Below are 21,503 nucleotides of genomic sequence, written 5' to 3' on the forward strand. Positions count from 1 at the left end.
AAATAGGTTCACTGATAAAATTATTGAATATAAACGGCAAAATTCTATATAAAATAGATATAGAATTTAAGCACCTGTGCACGCTTATTCCTGCCAGAAGATGGCAGTAGAATCTGTATTAACTTCAGGCAGGATCAGAAAATGATACCAAACTGAAATTGTCTTTATTTTGGACAACTTTGGGCTGACAATAGAGTCCTATACAACAAAATATATCTTGCACTGTGGGATGTTTTTAATCTTTTAACTTTCCCAGATTTTAATACACTATAGTCAATATGAGAGACGTTTGAGAGAATTCATGTAGTCAGTGCAGTGTGTAACCGCTACATCATGTAAGGGCCACTTTACAGTTTAATATCCTGCTGGCCTTCAATACGTAAAGGAATGCCGTCCTCGTGACGACTGTTGCTCTGGTCAATATGTTATCATCGTCTTCAGGACCTTGAGGCAAAACTGTTGCATATTTCCTTTATTCAAACAGGATCCACAAAGATTTTCCATCCACAGCCTCAACGCTTAGACAACATGACAAAGAAAAGTTACAAAAAAGGGGAATATAAAAAAATAATGCCATACAACACACACCGCTCAAATAATCTGGTATAAAATATTGAAAAATAAATACACTTAAATACAACCATTTACACTCAACTGTTTGGTAGGTCAGCATTTTCTTTTCCAAAAATATCTTTTATATTCTTTATTTTTATTTATCAAAAAAGTAAAATAAAGACATGGTATTTCCCCCCTCTTAAGTGGCAGTGTGCTGTCATATTTTAACAGGTTGACTTTTTTTTTTTGAGTTCAAATTGAGTTATGGCATCTCATGAACCTTACAAGCACTACAAGTGAAACACTGCCGTGTTTATTAAAACCATAACACATGACAAGTCCCTCAGTTCAAGCAAAAACAAAATGATTTTTTTTTTTTTCTTTGTGGTTCACTTGACCAGACACAAACCTCTGGCCTCAGTAAGTTCAAGTGGAAACAGTGTTTGGTCTGCTGACTGGGTTTCCTCATTGGTCCATGAAACTTCTTTTAGTCCATTTTTTTTAAAGGCAGATTACACTTTTTTCAGACAGTTTTAAATTTTAAACAAAGTTCATGGTGATTTCTGTAAAGTCTTAAATCCGGTCTGTAAAGGACATCGGCACAGAGCAGCTTGCAGTGCAGTCTATTTGTGGTCATTTCCTTTTTATATGAGATGTGCTTTTCACACAACTTAACACAGGCTAAAAAAAAACCTTAGTCATTTTCAATGCATGTTTTCATATTGTTAATAACATTGATCAGACATGAACAGCAAACTCCTGTGTTAATGTCACCAGCCTCTAAATCTATGGATGCACAATATATCAGCCACATATCGGTATCAGCCTATTTATGTTCATTTTTAATGTTATCATTATCGGCCCAATAAGAAATTTGGCCGATAGAGAAGTTATTATTTCCTTCAGCTGAGACTCTTCAGATGCACACTTCGCCATGATGGTTTTGAATTGCTTGAAATATGATTGGAATCACTTCAAAAAAAGAAAAAAAACAGTTATGTGCAACATGTGCTGTCATATAGACTACATAAAACTACATACAATTATAATGAGAACATCTTTATAATTGTGCTCTTGGGAAATGTTGATACTTTTGTTTTTGTAATCAGGCTCTCAAAAACGATATAAAAATGTTGGATTTCGATTTATCGGCTAATATATTGGTTATCAGCTTTCAAATATAAAGAATGATCAGTTCTCAGCAACGGCCCAAATTTTCATCTCTCTTTGTGAAGATTTCCAAAGATTTTTTATTAACAAAATCACTAACTTAAGACTTAGTGTCTGCCCTAATTTAACTGTCCCCCCAATCTTGACTCCTGCTTCTGGTTTTTGACACTGAAGGATGTGACTGTCAAGCTCAAACCTTCGTTTTGTCCAAATGATATTCACCCGAGATTTTTCAAATGAGTCATTGATTCGGTTGAGCGAGGTATGGTATCTCTGATCAACAAGTGTCTCAAAACGGCTCTGTTCCTGCCAATCTTGAAGTGGCTACGGTCACTCCTCTGCTCAAGAAGCCTTCACTAGATCCTTCTGTTTAAAAAAAAATTCAGTGTAGCTAATGGAGAAAATTGTGCTGGATCAACTCCAATACTTTCAGTCAAATTATTGTATCTATGAGGTTTTTCAACCTGGTTTTAGGACTGCTCACAGCAGTGAGTCTGCCGTGAGAATGTGAAGTGATATACATCTCGCCACTGATTCCACAGATACTGTGCTTCTTCTTCTCTTTCGGCAGCTTTTGCTACCATTGACCACCCTTATCTAGACTAGAGTCTGGGCGGGTCTCAAAGCTTCTGTTCCGCAATGGTTTCGGTCATACCTGTCAGACAGAAAGTTTTTAGTAAAGATGTGTAATTTCTCTGAAGTCTTCCACAAGGCTCTATTTGGCTCCTTCTCTATTTTCTCTCTCTGGGCGCTATTCTAAGGAAACATGGTGTATCATTTCATTTTAACGCAGACGTCACCCAAATCTATATTCAAGATAAACAACCCTGTAGCGATACATTCTCTTCTGCTATGCTTAGAGGAGGTTAAAGCATGGCTAGCCCAAATTTTCCTCTTTCTAAATAAAGGTCATTGTTTTCGGCCCAAATGAAAATTCGCAGTGTATAAGCCCTGATTTAGAGTCTATCGGCTTGTAAATCCCCACGAGTGTGGAACTTACGTGTTCTTGTTGACCAGCCTTTAAAATTTGACAAACACAGTTAATCCGTAATCAGTTCCAGTTTCTACCAACTTCGTCTACTGTCTAAAATCAAAGGCTTTCTCACTCCGAAAACTCTGGAAATGGATTTCATGCATTTATAACGTCTCGGCTAGATTACTGCAATTCCTTATATTGCGGTATATCAAGTTCTCAAATTGCTCGTCTTCAGTTAGTCCAAAATGCTGCAGCCAGACATTATCATAAGTGTCGCAAATATGACCACATCTCTCCGATTCTCAAATCTCTACACTGGCTGCCAGTTTGACAGAGAATAGATTTTAAAATTCTACTCTTTGTTTTTAAATCTCTACATAGCAATCTCTCCTGCCTATCTCTCTGAACTTGTTCATCCTTACACTCCGTCCAGAACCTAAGATCCTATGACCAGGCTCTGTTAAAAACCTGTTTTCTTTAGCATATTGATCTCTTTTCTTAGGTTGGTTTTACTATTTTTTTTTTTTTTTTTGAGTCTGTATATACAGCTTTGCTACTCTGTTTTAAGGTTGCTCTTAGCTTTGCTGCTTTGATTTGTGTTTTATGTGTTGTTATGCAGGTATTATTTTCTTATTATTTATATGGTTGTTCTGTAAAGCACTTTGGTCAGCCGATTGGCTGTTGTACATAAATAAAGTGAACTTGAACTTGATATCGCTGCATCCCTATCTAAAACCCACTGCTTGTCTTATAGGTAAAGTGTCATTTTTGGAAATGTTTAAAGATGGCATGAAACAGAAGTTGTGATAGTCTTTTTCTCTTTTATAACGTGTATATTCTAATGAAATGGCTTCTCAAACCAGAAAAAATGACAGGCGGGACTTGATTTTGACTATGGGGGATTGATTGGATGGTTGTGGTTTGCTATTGGTGGATCTCATGTGAGTGACAGGTTGTCCCGCCCTCACGCCAGTAAACACGTCATCAGAGAAGAGAAGTTGCTGCAGGAGCGAGGGGAAGTTCTTGAGTACCACATGTCAGAATACTTACATTATAGAACTACTACTGGAAAACACTGACACCATCTGTATTTTGAGGAATGGATACAGTGGCTGCATTTAAGTCAAAAATTTGAATGTCCTTCCCTCGCTAACTTCCATCTCGTTCACTCGGATGTACGTCATTGCTTCTGTTGCACGAGTGCCCACTACTGGCAGAACCCTTGTAATGTGTCTCAATAGAACACCCTTGATCACTTGAAAAAAAAAAAAAAAACGAAAATTATAATAGAATAAACTACCTGTGTAGAAAAAAACCTGTCAGCTTATGGTAGCTACAAGATTTAAATGCGGTTAAATGTCAAAATCACTCCAATATCATTCACTACAGTTGTGTGTGTGTGGGGGGGTATATTAAGTGCGATCTGCTGTGACGTCACAATCATGGTGCATTGTGGTCTATGGATCTGCCTGATATTGAGTAGACTCGCTTCCTCGGTCAAAATCGGGGGGTCGAAGTTCTGTCCAAATAAACTTCCGTTGAACGCACTTCAAAATGTTTGCAGGGATTCCCCCGAGGGGAAGAATGTACGTCTAAAAGTGGAGTTAAACGCAGCCAGTGCTATTCAGTCAGCCATATGCAGGTTGGTGATATTGCATATAGCCATATGCAGGTTAGATCCCTTGAAAAGAAAAGGCAATATTAGCTCGACCAACAGCGTGCGCCATTTTTCAACCAATGGCAGACGGGAACTGTTTGGGATAACTGCACCAAAACAGTGAACATTTTTGCCATTCTGCTTTGTGAACTTGAACACCTCACCTTTAAGTCTTCAGAAATATATTATAGATTAAAAAAAAACATAAGAAATGAATAAAATAATACTGTTTCTTAATCTCTCCAGTTAACATGTTTACCATCACTGTTCAACATTTTTAAATATCAAGATACTTCCGGCGGCCATATGAAGTGCATGAATATTTGAATGATTTCATTTACGATTGGTTGTCTGTTGCTAAACTCCTCAATACTGTCACTGCACTGTTTCACACTATATACCCCTGGCACTGCAACAGTACTGACCCAGTTCTGGCTTCAGTTAAAGTGTGAAATGCTGCTTAATTGTGATGTGAAAAGCCCTAGAGATATACTCTCATAAGCAGTTCAAATAGTTCATTATACAAACATCACCACGTTATTCACTGGTGCCCCATTCAAATATGAAAAAGTAACTAAATAAAAACTAGTGTCCATGTTTGGCCTTCCACTGGTCTGAGAGTGCATTCGTTTCTCATGGTGTAGTGTGAGTGTGTGTGCTTAAAGTCTTAGTGCTCTTTGAATAGCCCTGACAAGATCAACTGCCCTTGTTTAGGTCATTCCCGGTCTACACACACATCTACACCTCCTCACACCTGACCCTTACAAACCTGAACTCTCCTCCAAAGCTCAGGAAAACAAAGAGCCAGGAGTGGCGTGCACCCTGTGGTTTTCTCAGACCAGCGAGGCCTCGGCTAGTCATAACTCTGTGATCTCTAACGGACTCTCGGACAGAGTGTCGCTGCCCTTGTTTCTGTGTAGAGGTGTTGATTTTGCGGATTCTGTTCGGGCGTTGCGTTCGGCATACAGTCCGCCGTCTGCGTGCAAGGCTTCAAGCGAGCGTGCCAGAGCCCGCTGGTCATCTTCAGGCAGGCTGTTGAGGTCAGAGGTCAAAAGCGTGCCCGTGCTGCCGTGAACCGCGTGCACCCCGTCAGGACCCCTGAGCTCGATCGGGAGCTTGTGCTTGAAGCGAAGGGTTCCTCGACCCCCGACACCAATGCGCTCATCGTCATCATCATCCAGGTCACTTTGGATCAGCTGAGAGAGGAGAACATGGATGGATGAAATGATGCAATGATGGAGTGATGAATGCATGCATGGTGGCATGGAATTATGGATAGATGTATATGATAGATGGATAAAAGGATGGATGGGTTGGTTGGTTGATGGATGGATGGATGAAAGGTGTATGGAAGGAATGATGGATTAAAGGAGGAATGGATGGATGCAGTATTAAAGTGATGAATGCATGCAGGGTGTGATGAAATGATAAATGCAAACATGAACGCATGGATTAATGTGTGGATTGGTTGATAGATGATTGAATGAATGATGGATGGAATTATGGACCGATGCAATCGTAGATGAATGCGTGGAATTATGGATTAGCAGATGCATGGATGGTTAAATGGATGTATGATGGGTGGATAGAAGGAAGAATGGATTAAATAATACAGTAGATGAACAATGATATGGATTAAATAATAGATTGATGCATGGAATTATGGATGGGTAGACAATGGATTCAAGACAAGGTGAAGAAGAAGAAGAAAAATATAAACAACAGAAAAACTCACAACTTTATAGCAGTTTTAGCGGAAACACCAAGTGAGAGCAGCAAACACATCAGTGAAGCAGTGAAGAGCAAGTAAGCAGGCTGTGAAACAGCCTGGGAAACATTAGCAGGGTCACATGACTCAGTGTGGAGAACACAGATCTCTCTGGACAGCAGGAGAACCCAGGGTTTCTATTGATAGGACAGGGTGGAGACAGTCAGCCAGCAGTGAGGAAGAGGGGTGTAGAGGAAGAGCAAATACAGCACCCTGTCACATCGCCCACCTCTGTGACTGATGATTGGTCACCGTGGCTTGTTGACTTGGTGACCAGACGAGCAGCAAACAGCTTTTTGAGTCTCAGGTAGTCATCCAGAACCACATTGAGCAGCGAGCCCTGATTGGATGGCAGCATTGGTCATGTGGTGTCTTATGAACTAAATCCTAACTTATTAACATCCCTTCACATTATGTTTAAGGGTCCCAAACGCAGCATTATTTCGGACAAAATAACACCATAAATGGTGATTCTAAACTTAAAATGCATTTGAAACATGTTATAGTATGAGCTTGTGTCTTCAAAAAGCACTGACGCTTTATGATGTTCATGTTGTTTTGTATCAAAGATTTAATTTGGTTGGACTTGTTTATGTACTCCAGCCTTATCAGAAACTCTTGAGTTAGATGTTAGATGCTGTAGTGTGTGTTCTAACCTTGATGGGTCCCTCTCTCATGATTTGCCCTAGTTTGGCAATGTTGTCATACTCCTGAATAGCAGCTCGTAGATATCTGTCATCCTCTGGTTTTGAGGCCTGAGGCTCACGTCCAAATGTACCCTGTGGAAGAAAATAATATATTCAGTACCCTGTAAAGTCAAGATGTCAATTTCGACTCTACAAAGGCGAGATATCAGTTCCGTACTTTACAAAGAGAAGGTTTATGTTCTTGTGATGTGGCATGTTTCTGTGTGTGAGTTACGTGTGTGCGAGCCGGGCTGTTCCAGAGGTCAGCGATGTCACTCAGGTCTTCAGGAAGATCATCCTCATGCTCCGCCTGTGCCGCTAACTCCAGATTCCTGCAGAAAGGATCCAGCCACACTGGATTCGCTCTATAAACACATACAGAGAAAGAGAAGCATTGTGATACAGATAATAACCAACACTTTATTTTTGAACATATTTGAATGTTGTCACGTACAGTAAGAGTATTTTATGTTTTGTCACACATGACCATTTTAGCAGTCTGGAGCCCTGTTAACATATAAGTCGCTTTTCTACTGTATGGTCTAAGAACGGCAAGGAATAGTTCCAGTTATAGTTCCACGATTACATGGCATATCACGATTACAAACCGTTCTCGGCCCAGAATTCTCAGCACAGTTGTCTAACCATGCTGAACTGTGCTGGTAGAATGAGTTTTTTCAGGATTGGTAATTTCTCTGTAGCAGCCCAAGCGTGCTATTTGAGCGAAGTAAATAAGTTAATAGTTAATAATAAAGTGTAAAAAATACCCAATCATCCCCCATAACGCAGTCACTATTTACTTCTCATATTTACTAAATCTGTAAACTCTCTGTAAACTTTTGTGTTACCAATGCAAAGACTGACGGATTTGTATTACATTCCACAGAGCTCCGTTATCAGCCCCACAGTGGAAAATGAAACCACATCGGTAATGGCTGTACCAGATCGGCGCGGAATGGACTGTCTGGAATGGTTATGCAACGAGAACGGTTTGGCCTGATGGTAGGAAAAGCGGATGTACAAAAATGCTCATATCACCAACATCGTTCTATCGCTGACTCACCCTTCAAACGTGTATTTGTTAGTGTTGGGCATATCCAGAATATCCATCAACCCCTGATTTCCTGCAGACAGAGAGAGATTACAGTAACAACAACACTAACACAAAGCCAACATGTGTGAGGATTAGTCTCTGCTTCCTCCAATCGGAGGGATGGGACATTCCCAGCATTTTACCTGTGGAGCCGGCAACAATTGCCTTCAGCTTCCTTTTGTGCCTGTTTAAAACACAAGCAAAACACTTAAATGCTGATAATAGAACCACAGATAACATCTGGTTATGCATTGAAAAGGAAGTGAGTGAACATGCCAAGTGGCAGAACAGGATCTTAAGTGGTACTTCTGTCTATGAGAATCTAATGCATCTTCTCTAAAAAATCTAGAAAAAGTGTCAAGTGCTCTGACTAATCTCAGTTCATTCAGAATCTAATACATGACATAATAATCTGTTCTTAAAATACTCACACTGTGCGGTAATACCAGTTCATCAGGATAAACAACATGGCAGCAAGGAAGAGTAAAACTGCCAAGATGATAATGGCCATCTGGAAGAGATAAAGAGGTGTTCGTTCTGGATATAATGTATTCTTGATACAGCAAATACACCGAATACAAATACACACACCTGCAAAGTGGTGAGGTCATCAGGTGCGCGTGCAGTCACGGCAGGCTGAACGTCCAAAACGTTGTAGTTTCGAAACAGATTCCTCAACTGCTCCATGTTCTCATCGATCATTTGAATCACCCTGAAAACCAATGAATCAATTCAGTGAATCAATCGTCCTCAATGGATCAAAGTAACTGTGGATGAGACTATTCCAAGGCAAGAAGTCATCACTGTATTTGGATAGTACTATGGAAGTACACAACAAAACATTTGTTTATTTTTTACTTTTTGTTTAGTTTATCTAATTCTGAACATGCAATAAACAATATTTTTATGATGGATTGTCATAGTGCAGAGATTAAAGTCAGGATCTTTGATGAAGAGTAAAACAAACTAAAATCTAAAAACAGCCTCAAAATCTCTGATTTAACGCTGTGGTAAAAAGTTCCAAGAAATTTGAATGTGACCATGCTACAAAATAACATTTAAAACATTATTTAATACTATTTATTAAACCATTTATTATACAAATAATATTTTGTTTAATTGCTTTTAAAAATATGTTGTTTTAATAAGAAGCAACCCCTGGGACAAAGTTCAAGAAACAACTAACTGACATGTATTGGTCATGTTTGGTATATAACTCTTACTTTTCCACATCCAGAATACGGTTTGTCTGCTTGTTGACCACATGAATCAGAACATCAGTTTGGGCAAAGTTCACTCTTCCCTTCTTATCCACATGAAACTATGGGAATGAAATATCTGAATTAACTCATTTGCATGGCAGGATAAATATTGGACATAACTTTGTACAGACTGGCGAGTAATCTTATTTCTCACAATATGAATAAAGACAGAACAAACGCACATATACCTGTACGTCATCAGTGTTGACTATGGCTCCTGTAATGTTTGAGAGCAGGTTTATAAACTCCTCCTGAAACAGCCGGACACGCTCCGGTATCTCATTAATGACGATTTTCACCCGCTGGTCATCTCTCAGAATGTAAATGCCCACCAGAGCCACGTCACTGTGTCCTGCCAGATCTCTCGCCAGCACCTCCACCACAAAATAACCCGGGTCATATGCCATGAACAGGTCAAACGTACGGATGATTCCATCAGTCTCACCTGAAAAGAAAGAAAAGTCACTAAAAATAACACCAATAAATGGCAGAAGAATGTGTAGAGCACACCGACCGATGATGAAGACGTTGCCCATGTCTTCAGAGTCATTGGAGTGCAGTTTGATGTAGCGGATGGACAGAATGTGATAAAGAACAAGACTGTTGTTGCCGATGTCATTATCAATCGCTTGAACCCGGATCAGATCAGAGCCAACTTTAGCATCTGCAGCCACACCTGGGAGAGAGAGAGAGAGAGAGAGAGAGAGAGAGAGAGAGAGAGAGAGAGAGAGAGAGAGAGAGAGAGAGAGAGAGAGAGAGAGAGAGAGAGAGAGTGAGAGAGAGAGAGTGAGTGAGAGAGAGAGAGAGAGAGTATTTGAGAGAGAAGCTTACACATACACACGTTTACTAGATATATAAATTAGACATAGGTTGCTTTATATTAAAATAAATATATTTAAGTATTCAAATATAATTGATATAACAATAATAATAATATTAAATGAATGCAAATATTATTTATATAATAAATAATACATATTTTTATTTTTGTTATATGAAGGTCTTGGTAACTGTTTGTGCTACTTTTTAATGAGATTTTAAGTTATTACAATAACTGGGGAACAGGACTGTAAAATAAAGTGCTACCATAATAATAATACAGGTGAAACTCGAAAAAAAATGTATATCGTGCAAAAGTTCATATATTTCAGTAATTCAACTTAAAGGTGAAACTAATATATGTGATATAAAGTGAGATATTTCAAGCCTTTATTTGTTATAATTTTGATGATTATGGCTTACAGCTATGAAAACCTTTTCACAATATTCTAATTTTGAATTTGGGGTTTTCATAAGCCATAATCATTAAAATTATAACAAATAAAGGCTTGAAATATCTCACTTTTGCACGATATTAAAAATGTTCGAGTTTCATAATAAAAATTATGTAATATTGTGTAATAATAAAAATACAATATTTAATGCAAAATTAATTTAATGCAAAAGCCCAGAATTAAGTCAACCTAAATACAGTGTTCAGAAAACTAATATAAAATAGTACATACAGATTAATTATTAACATCAAAATAATTTAATAAAGTATTATAAAATTTAATAAAGAAAATATTATAAAAATACCTGCGGTGTACTCCAGCTTTGTGAATCTTGGAGACTGGTCGTTGATGTCCTCAAGGAAGATTCTTACTTCCTGTAATGTGGGATCACGGCTCGGGTCAAGTATTCGGGCTCGCTGTGACCTTTGACTTCTCAGAAGAGTCCAGCTTCGGTTACTGGAAGCTTTAACGATTATGGAATACATTGGGATTTCTTCCCGATCCAGATCTTTCTTGACACGTAAAACCCCGGCCACACTCATTACAAAGTTTCCTTCGGTATCGCCTCCTAGAGAAGAACATTAGTAATGCAGTTAATGGAACGCGAATGGAAAGAGGCTTTTGCTATACTATCAAATGTGCAAAAATATCTTAATGGCAGTTTGATCAAATAATGAATTAATAAAGATATTAAAAAACATTGCTATCATTTTGTCCAGTTCATTTATCATGCTTAAATGGAAGGTCATGTCAAGCACACTGATTGAAGGATAGTATTGAGCACAGTAAGCTTTATTGTATTGCAGTTTATTGTATCTGAGTTTCCAATGCATACAGATCTTTTGCATGCAGAGTTCTATTTTGAACATAGTCATTGTTTTGCTAAGTCTACAAGTGAAGTTTCTCAGAAATCTGAATTTCAGCATCTTCTGCTGATGCAATGAAATTGTGCAAACTGAGGAATTCATTGGCAAATGCAGGCGGAAATGTTCTATGAAGAAAGAGTCTTGACCTCCAGTAATTCATTAAAAGTGTTTGTTCGAGACCTAGGTTCACTGACCTTCATGTACTTTCTTTCATTAATATGTTCGGCAGAGAGATTAATGTTAATTCAGGCAGTGCAGATGATCCAAAATTCAAAGACATAAACTCCTTTTCTACTGGCTGAATGGAGCCTAACATTGGATAAGCATGGTATAAAGTGCATCTACAGGGGTTCATTTTTGTGCTTTAACGTTGTGTCCGCACCTGCAATGAAATAGTAGACGATAGCATTAGAGCCCTCGTCTGCATCGACTGCACCCGTCACATTACCCACAACAGTCCCAGGAGACGAGTGCTCCGGTACCGACAGAGACTGATACGGCAAACTTCCTCTCTGAAATACACGCAACACACAGAAGTCAAGACTTAAGCAATAAGTGGTGAGAAAATGTCCAACTATCACATTTCATGATGTAAAAGTTCTTAAATGTGCAGTAATCAAAACTGAGAAACTGTTGATATCCACCACCCCCAAAATGCATGAACATGCAATGCAAGAGTGGACGTGTCTTTATCATAGCTGAAGTGAAGCAAAATAATGCTACGTGAAAAATAAAGCAAAGATGATGAACGAACGACAAGGAAGAACAAAAAATGAACATACAGTACACAAGAACAAGAGTTGGTTGTTAGTCCAGCAGCACAGCAGCTCCAGACAGACAGTGACACTCAAAACTGTCCTGTTACTACAGCTCACATTACAACAACAGCATATCTTAGTTCTGTGAAAACCAATGTTACTCAGTTATGGAGCAGAAGCAACGCAATCTCGGCATTACTTTTTAGGTATTCCGGCTGAGGTCTCTCCAGCGCTGGAAAGCTTTTCTAATATTAACACAAAGCTCTTGCCTGATCATAACCCTTCTTTTCCCAGTGATATTGCTCTGACCTTTTCTCTTTTGTAATGTCTCTCAGCCATCTCTCTTTCTACAGTCTTTCCTCTTGCTCACTCTCTCTCCTCCCCCATTATGAGTGGACACGCCCCCTACTGCTGATTGGCTACAAGTGTGTTATGGTGCTCGGTTCGATCCACTTTCAACAGAATTTCTTAGAAATCGCTTACTGCACCTAAACTGGCCTACAGTCTGTGCTTAAAAATAGAGTAATATACAGGCGAAACTCAAAAAATTATGCAAAGTGAGATATTTTAAGCCTTTATTTGTTATAATTTTGATAATAGCGTACAGCTATTATACAATTAAACAAATTAAACACCCAAATTAAAAATGTCCATAAGCTGTAAGCCATAATCATCAAAATTTTATAACAAATAAAGGCTTGAAATATCTCACTTTGCATGTAATGAGTCTATATAATATATTAGTTTCACCTTTTAAGTTGAATTATTGAAATAATTAACTTTTGCACGATATTCACATTTTTCCAGTTTCACCTGTATGTGATCTTTAAAAGAAAAAAAAAACAGTAATCAAAACATTACCGGAGGTTTAAGGAAGACGGGTTCATTGTCATCGATGTCAGACAGAGCCACCTGTAGCGGCTGCATGGTCTCATATGGGACGGGCTGTCCAAGGTCATACGCCACCACAACAAGCTACACACAAATACAGAGATTAGTTACTGTACCATTTATGACCAGTTTTCATTTATCTTTTATTTTGAATTGTGTCCTGATTTTTGTCATTAAAGTGCATCTTTTTCAGTGGCCTTGTTTAAAAAGAAAGACTCACGCTGTACAGGGCTTGTTTCTCTCTGTCCAGTTTAACCGCAGTGGTGATCACTCCCGTCACTGCATCAATATGGAAGTTCTCCCAGTCTCTGTTTCCGGCTCCAGTCTGAAGGAAGCTGTAGCGGACCTCTCCATTCACCCCCTCATCCTCGTCTGTGGCGAACACTTCATACACCACCAGCCCAGGAGGCTGTTCCTGCATCCACACACACAAAACATGAGGAGTGCTCACTCATCCGTGATGCCAAATATAGGCCATCCAATCTCTCACAATCCAGATATGGGGCATCAAATACGGCAGACCACCATGTGACAGATTTGGGTCAAAGTATGAACTCATCCCTGTATAGATTTTAAAATCACAAGCAGGGAATCTCTTAATTTATATTTTTTTGTTTGATGCATAAAAAGGTCTGTTTAGTACTTTTCAGTATAGACCAACGCTGCACCGGAAATTAAATACTTCCTTACTATGTAGTATGCGAAAAACAATGTACCAAAAGAGTAGCATGTCCAAACTCATAGCATTCAAAAAACAGGAGTTTCCGAGATTCTGGAGTGGATACTTTAATATCCCATGAGGCCACGGGAAAGGATTTATGAATGATAGTGAAGATGACACTGGTAGGTCACGTGACAGTAACAACATGGAGGATGTAGTGCATCCGAATTTTATTCATAGTACCCGTATTCATACTATATAGAACATACATTTTCAATGGTCACAAAATGTATGTACCAAATTCAAATTCAAATGTAGTACCTACTTAGACAGTATATGCTATTTCAGATGCAGCACAGTCTGCAGGTTTTAAAGGTTGTTTTGAAGATTACACTACTTTAAAAGTTTTCTTAAAGTACTCAAAACACTATCTGCTATGACACTATGGCTAACACCTCTGAGACACTGGGGTTGTTTTGATCACTTGGGCTCAGAAAAAAAAAAAACTTCACATTAAATTTGACACACTCTTTTTAGCAACATGATCTTTTCAGTCTGGCTGTCAGATGTAAAGTATATTCCTATGATGTACCCTGGGATGTGAGGAAGACAAAAGAACGAATAGCTGAGAACATCAAAGTAGTTGAGTTGTACTTTGTAAGATGAGTGAGGAACCCTGCCTTGAATTACAATACTGTTTCCATCCAAAGTCGCAAATTTAACTTATGCACAAAATTATTGGAATATCACATAAAACTTTTGCGAATAAAGCAGCGTTTCCATCCCATGTTTTCAAGAGAACAAATCTGTCACTTCCTGGGAAATTGGCGCAAATATAATAAAAATGAAAGTTGCTGCAATTGGTGGAAGCCACTCTTTTTTCCCACATCAGAAATGACTTGCGTTTGAGAGCGGACAGACGAAACTCAATAAATGGCGTCATTTTATCTTGCGTTCGGATGCCTGGTGTTTGGGAGCGAGTCATGTGAGACTCTTGTGAGAGGTCATTATACCAAATTATTCTGATGAAAGACTTTGGCTCAGGCATTTCAGAATAATCAAACCAATATTTGAGATGCTGTGCTATTAAATTATCCATTTATCCAATCACATCCTCTGTTGAGACAAAGCCATGTAAGCTTTTTGTTGCGCATCAAGGGATTTATTCAGTAAATGTGTTTCCATTATAGTTTCTGTGCATGTCTTCTTATCAGATAAAAAATTTATCCACCTCAATTTAGCGCATTCGTTTTTTATGCGCATTTTTAGAATTTTGCACATCTTGCCATTTCCATCCAGTGTTTTTTTTTTTATACAATATCCCAAAATTGTAATAAAAATAGGTAGATGGAAACATAATGAAATGACATTATGCGTTAGTAATAAAAATAATGATTGATTGTTTTTTCACCGTTACACACCTCTAGTATATGCATGATAGTGCCATTGGCAGGCCGCACAAAGACAGGCCTGTTGTCATTGACATCGATGACGGTGATCTGAAGACTGGCGGTGCCCCAGAGGGGAGGTCTGCCATGATCGGTCGCCACCATAGTCAGATTAAACCTCTCGAAACTCTGCAGTAACCGCAGGGAGCGAATCAGCCCAGTGTCAGGATCCAGAGAGAACGCATCTGTAAAAGAGAGAGGAAGAGACATCAGCAACAATATCAAACGCTGTAGTTGTGCTGTACTGCCTTTACTTTCCAATTCATTTCCTGAATTTGAATTGCTTTGGATCAAGGTAGAAAACAAGACTGTAATTTGGACATTTTAAGTGTCTTGTTGGAACATCTAAGAAGTGATCTACTCTTGCTCAGTTGGTTGTTGTCTTGGACTAATGTGTTAAATTCCTCTTTCTGTCATTCCAATACAAGTTCCATTTCAACATCCGGTGGGCAAAGCTCTAGCTCATTAATTAAAAGAGAGCCAATTGCGCAACCCATGTGTGTATATTTCTGTATGCCAGTGTGTGTTGTACCTGCTCCAGGGCCCTGTAGACTGTAGGTAAGTAATGCATTCTGGCCCTCATCGAGGTCAGTGGCCTTCAGTGTGATCACCGACGTCCCAACCGGCTCGTTCTCAAACACACTAGTGGTGAAGACTCTCTCTGAGAAACGTGGACGGAAGTCATTTACATCCATCACTGTCAGCTGCACCTGAGAGACACAGAAACATAAGTTCAGAGATCTGATAAAGAGGTGTTAAAGGTGGAGTACAAAAACAAACTGTTTTGGTTGTTTTGCCAAGTATTTGAGGTCAGCTCATGCATAACTGCTCACATGAAACTGAAACTTTCTGTGCAAAAAAATGCAAACATGTGCAAGAGAGTTTGATATCTAGACACTGGTTTGGGACACAGAAAACCAACAATTTGATTTCAAACATATGCAATAAATAATGATTATGATGCAGTTCCCAAAAAGTTACTGGCCAACTGGACTGACCAATGCTGATTTGGTGCATTAATCTTGCATTTGGTGCTTTAAATAATCCTAAGTATTATGCAATATTTGTATTGTACTTTGCACCAGCTGATGGTATTTAAATTTTCTGCCTGTTTTGCTTCTATACTTCCCACTTCCTCGTACCATTAGAGTGAATAGAGGAAGTGTGGGCTGAACGCTCGGCCAACCCACGATCTTCACGTCTTGTGAAACTTCATTTGCACAGCTGATGCTCTCTTCATATCCTTCTTAAACAGGAACTGGAAGTGAAGTGCACTCTGCCTTGTCTGCGTCACGGTCTCTCTTGCTCAAATCATTTTATCCATGTTTGGCTTTTCTTTTATGTGCCTGTGGTCAACTGGTCTTTGCAGTTTGCAGAACAGGTTGTTTGAATGTTGATTCCATACTGAGAGGATGACACAGGTTCATCTGGTTGTGTCTGAATGAGCCTGAATTTCTATTTTCGTGTTTGGAAGTCATAATTGAGATGTGAAGTGCATTTAAATGATTTTAGATGCAATCAAATATTTTATGGAGCTCATCCACACCTGGACGGAGTTTTCTCTGCGGTTGTTGGGACTGCCGCCAGGGTTGTCTCTGGCATAGGCTGTGAGAGTGTAGCGGTCTTTGGTCTCTCTGTCCAGAGCAGACAGGACGTAGATGTCACCCTGATAACAAAGGACATCAATATTGAATATTAAACATTATACATGTCATTTCTTTTTGTCTTTGCTTTGTTTTCACACCAACACACTTACCGTAGTGGGTGTGATGCCAAACCTGCCCTCTCCATCCACTAGCCCGTATTCAATGACAGAAAACAGGCCGGAGTCTGCGTCTGTCGCACTCACGCTCACAATAATGGTGCCGAGTGCAACATCCTCAAAAATGGACTTCTGTACACACATACACAAACACTTCGGTTTAAAAGTGTCTTATTGTATGCTCGCCAAGGTTGCATTTATTTGATAAAAAATTAGAAATTGTAATACATTTTATTTTATATGCTTTATATTTTACAGCAGCAGTGATACATTATCAGAAATCATTCGGATTACTGATTTGCTGAGAAACATTTCTTATTATTATCAATGTTGAAAACAGTTGTGCGGTTTAATCTTTTTGTGGAAACCATACTTTCTTTACTTTTTACACAAAAATATTTAACAGAGTTTTCAAATATAGTGGGGTCCTAAAGTCTACAACAAAACTGAAAAGATTTAAAATACCATTTGTAAAAATTATGAAGCATGACATAATATGCAGAATAAGCATTTTCTGCACTATTTCTATTTCTAGCAAATCAGTGACATTGGTCATACTTAATACTAAGAATTCATAATATAATTAGTAATTCAAAAGTTATCAGGAAGCAACAGAGAAGCATTTTCACTGAAGTCTCAGACTGTTTGTCCCCACTGTAGGAGTTATTATAATGCTTCCTGAATGCAACTGGGAAGTAGCAGCCTGATTCTCTGGTCTGTGCTGATGTACCTGATATAAAGGTTGTTGAAAGACTGGGTTGTTGTCGTTGACATCAACGATGCGCAGATAGACAGGAAGTTCAGCGAAGCGAGGAGGTGTGCCATAGTCCTGAGCACGCACCGTGAAGTTCAACCACTGCACTTGTTCATAATCTACCGTCCGATTGGCCACAATTTTACCTGTGGATGGTGATATCGAAAGACATCCGAGATATAGTTTAGAGGTGGAATTAAATCAGCAAGGTGTTTCATAAAATTTACATTTTCAATCTTTGAGGGTTTAGGGTTAGAACACTGATTGGTCAATAGAAATGTTGCAGAAATGCAAATGTGCAACCTGTAGATGGGTCTTCAAGTCTAATGTAGTCTCCACGGGGTAGGTGCAGGAGCTGGTAGATGATCAGTCCATTGGGTCCTTTATCGGGATCAACAGCCGTCACCGACAGCAGTGTGGTACCAGCCACAGCACCCTCCAGAATCCTCTCGGAGAAGTTCGCCACCCCGAAAGGGCGAAAACGAGGAGCGTTGTCATTCACATCGAGCACGTTAATGGTCAATTTGGCTGTGGAGAGAAATACAATTTAAATGAGTTTGAGAAACAGCAAATAATCATCCGCAGGTTGGTTTTAGATAATGGAAACCATTGGATGGAAAACCAGACAAACTGGCACAGTTACCAACATGGATTTTCTGGCAAAACTGGTTAACTTTGCTTGGCAAGCTAGTCAATAAGACTGGTGGGGACACGTCGTCCCGATTGAACACATGCTGGTTCTTTCAATTGGAGCAAGAAAAGAAAAAAAGTTTGCAATATAACTATTCTTAAATGGAGGAAAGGTTTCAATAGATGAACAACAGTAGAAAACAGGAAAGAGAGAAAGAATAAAGTGGACAGAAAGATCTTTCTTACCGTTAGGTACACTGACTGACATGTCAATAACATCACTGGCGTTGTCATGCACTGAAACGATGATCTCAAAAGTGGCAACCAGCTCTCGGTTCAAGGGGTTTCGTACAAACACAGCCCCTGAGAAGATGGACACAAATATTTAAATACCAGAGCACAACAGAGTTCATTTTATCCGTAGAGTGTTTAGTTGCTGAATTCCAGAAGAAGAGTTATATGCGACATCTCAGAGGGCTGAAAGTGCAACTTCTGCAACAAAGATAATGTGTTATAATGTGGTTCACCTGTGTGAAAGTCAATCCCAAACGACTGCTGCAGCCCAGCCACTGGATTATTCCCATCATCCTTTGCTTCCACAGAGATGATGTAATACTCCAGGCGGGGTCGTAGATCCGGGTCCTCGGCGGTGAGCGTAGCTACGACCTCTCCAGGTGGAGTTGACTCGTTGACGCTGATCGTCTGCACAGGGCGTATGAAACGAGGACGTGAGTCGTTGATGTCATCTAGAACAACAGACAATGTCGCCGTCCCGGAGAGAGAGGGCGTGCCTCGGTCAGTTGCTATGACAACCAGCCGGTACGAGCTACGTTCCTCGCGGTCCAGTGTAGCATTGCCGACCAGAACCGCACCAGAGAGAGCGTCAACGATGAAACGGTCTTGAGCGCCGGTGTCTAACCGATACTGCAACCAACCGTTAGAGCCGGCGTCAGCGTCACTCGCCGAGAGCTGCGTCACTACCACACCTGGAAATACGCCACATAACAACACCTTTAACACAATAGTATGTATGTGCATGTGTATGCATATTTATACAGTAGTCGACATTTGAAGTGGATCAAAAAAGTTCATCAAAGTTGTCCTAAGACAAGAACGGGTATTGTTCAAAATTCATGTACAACTTTGAAGAAAGGTTTTGATCCACTTCAAATGTTGACTATTGTGTATATACACACTGAATATAAAATCAATAGGACACTGATATTTATTTATTGTTACTATTATTTATACAATTATACTATTTATTAATATTTTGAACTAGTTTTTATATTTTCAGAGGCTTTTTAAAGGTTCTCTAAGCGATCCTGGGTGACGTCACTTCTTGTTGACGTTCGAACTATTGCCAAACAAAACGGAGGCTAGCTAGACCCTCCCTCCTCCTCATCCGCGCACTAACAACCCAAACCCCACCCCCAAATCCTTCTTGTCGGTTATTGGCTGGAACACTGTTTGTTATGTTGTGGTGCGGGTTAGTCCAGTTTGTTTTTGTTGCTGTTTGTGGAGCCTGGGGTGTCTACAGAGACCGCGTTTTTTTAGAGTGTGTTCAGGAGACAGACAGCTAGCGGATAGTGAGGAGATATTTGCTGTATGTGACAAAAAAATGTTTGGCCTAAAAAATGCGTGACATCGCTTAGAGCACCTTTAATTTTATTTAAATTTTTTGTCATTTTTAGTGCTGTCAATCTATTAAAACAAATTAACAAATTAATCAAATATTATTCTGTAATTAATCACGATTAAACATTAAAAGTTTTAAATATATTTTTATATTGTAATAATTTCACATTTAATGCAGAAACAAAATAAAGACATTAGCCTATATTTTAAATATTTGTTTATTTTTTTTCATTTTATTTAAGTTTTAGTCATTTTAGTACTTCAAATTAAACCTATTTGTTCCAGTTAGTAACCAAATAATTTTTTATGGTTTAATTTTTTCATCTAATATTTATATTTATAAAACATACACAAATTATTAAATTGTATACATTAAAAACATTCATATATAATAAATGAATGAATACATTACTTATAATAATTTTAATAATAATATCTGTTAATGTATTACTGTTATTAATACTATAAATAAATATGAATTTATTTATTTATTATAATAATAACTATCACACACACTCCCATTATACTGCAAATGGGACCAACAAACCAGATTAAACAAGTTCCTCCACCAGTTAATCCAGCTCCATCAGTTTATACGGTCTCTCTCACCTGTGGGGCTGTTCTCTGGCAGGTGTACAGTGAAACTGGATGGATTGAAGACAGGTGGGTTGTCGTTTATGTCGAGGATAGTGATTGTGAGTGGAACGCTGCTGTTTAAACCTCCCACATCCTCCCCGAGCAGAAACAGCTCCACCCGTGGCACAGAGAAAGCCTCCCGGTCCAGAACAGCACCCCCACGCACTGATACCACCCCTGGAGACAGATCGAGAGAGAGGGGGTGGGAAAGACAATGTGTCACGAGTGGGAGGGGTGCTTGATTACGAGAAACTCTGTGGTGTTATCATGTATGTCTGACACCACAGAAATAAAAGTATCTGCATGTTAAAGGGAATTAAATGTAAGACCTTTGTATATTTGTAAAAAACAACAACCTTATTTTAAGATCAACATTTCAAAAAAGATCATATTATAGGTGAAACCAATGAAACCAGGGGACTATATTAACAACAACAAAAAACAATGGACACCCTCAAGGAAAACAAAATGACAATAACCTATAACATCTGTGCTGAACATCTGACCTGTGAGGGAGTCTATCGAGAAGAGGTCCACTCTGGCTCCCAGGAGACGATACCTCACCACTGCATTGACCCCGATGTCTCTGTCCTCTGCTAGAACAGGGCCGTTCAGAATCAACACTGTGGTGCCTGATGATGGACATACACAGAGAGAGGGAGCTGATGATGTTTCATAAGTCATGACCCCTGTTCATCTTGTATTTACTTCCCCTCAGTGTGTTATATTAGTCAAATATTATTGATTTGACTGCACTGACATTATCTGATGAGAACAAAATGTGAACTGAAATAAGCTGGATGATGACACTATTATCTTCTGTAGAGCTGCTTTTGAAGTCAATTTCTTTGAAGGGACAATCTCTACACAATCTTTCATTCCTAAGAGTGTGTTCACACTTGACATTAAAACGAACCCTTGTGCGATTGCTCTGTTAGTGCGGTTCATTTGAATAAGTGTGAACGCTGCAATCTGAACGCTGGTGCCACCAAACAAGAGGACAGAAAACACTGAAAAG

The 21,503-nt window shown here is 39.1% G+C and overlaps 1 protein-coding gene across 1 annotated transcript in view; it reads right to left on the bottom strand.

Annotated features, from left to right (window-relative positions):
- Positions 1 to 326: 326 nt before the first annotated feature.
- Positions 327 to 21,503, bottom strand: part of cdh23 (cadherin-related 23) — a 221,557-nt gene continuing 200,380 nt past the window's right edge. The window contains exons 44-67 of the mRNA XM_079634138.1: positions 20,992 to 21,117; positions 20,459 to 20,662; positions 18,739 to 19,197; positions 18,458 to 18,574; positions 17,885 to 18,109; positions 17,558 to 17,727; positions 16,822 to 16,959; positions 16,612 to 16,731; positions 15,598 to 15,775; positions 15,039 to 15,250; positions 13,177 to 13,371; positions 12,927 to 13,040; positions 11,690 to 11,819; positions 10,746 to 11,009; positions 9,356 to 9,843; positions 9,129 to 9,226; positions 8,497 to 8,617; positions 8,337 to 8,416; positions 8,049 to 8,089; positions 7,876 to 7,936; positions 7,048 to 7,177; positions 6,783 to 6,905; positions 6,356 to 6,466; positions 327 to 5,554 (exon numbers count right to left, since the gene is read on the bottom strand). Coding sequence (XP_079490264.1) covers positions 5,216 to 5,554; positions 6,356 to 6,466; positions 6,783 to 6,905; positions 7,048 to 7,177; positions 7,876 to 7,936; positions 8,049 to 8,089; positions 8,337 to 8,416; positions 8,497 to 8,617; positions 9,129 to 9,226; positions 9,356 to 9,843; positions 10,746 to 11,009; positions 11,690 to 11,819; positions 12,927 to 13,040; positions 13,177 to 13,371; positions 15,039 to 15,250; positions 15,598 to 15,775; positions 16,612 to 16,731; positions 16,822 to 16,959; positions 17,558 to 17,727; positions 17,885 to 18,109; positions 18,458 to 18,574; positions 18,739 to 19,197; positions 20,459 to 20,662; positions 20,992 to 21,117 — 4,244 coding nt within the window. The 3' untranslated portion in view covers positions 327 to 5,215. The remainder of the gene's footprint in view (positions 5,555 to 6,355; positions 6,467 to 6,782; positions 6,906 to 7,047; positions 7,178 to 7,875; positions 7,937 to 8,048; positions 8,090 to 8,336; positions 8,417 to 8,496; positions 8,618 to 9,128; positions 9,227 to 9,355; positions 9,844 to 10,745; positions 11,010 to 11,689; positions 11,820 to 12,926; positions 13,041 to 13,176; positions 13,372 to 15,038; positions 15,251 to 15,597; positions 15,776 to 16,611; positions 16,732 to 16,821; positions 16,960 to 17,557; positions 17,728 to 17,884; positions 18,110 to 18,457; positions 18,575 to 18,738; positions 19,198 to 20,458; positions 20,663 to 20,991; positions 21,118 to 21,503) is intronic.

Source organism: Phoxinus phoxinus (assembly GCF_949152265.1).
Source record: "Phoxinus phoxinus genome assembly, chromosome: 14".
Classification (NCBI taxonomy): domain Eukaryota; kingdom Metazoa; phylum Chordata; class Actinopteri; order Cypriniformes; family Leuciscidae; genus Phoxinus; species Phoxinus phoxinus.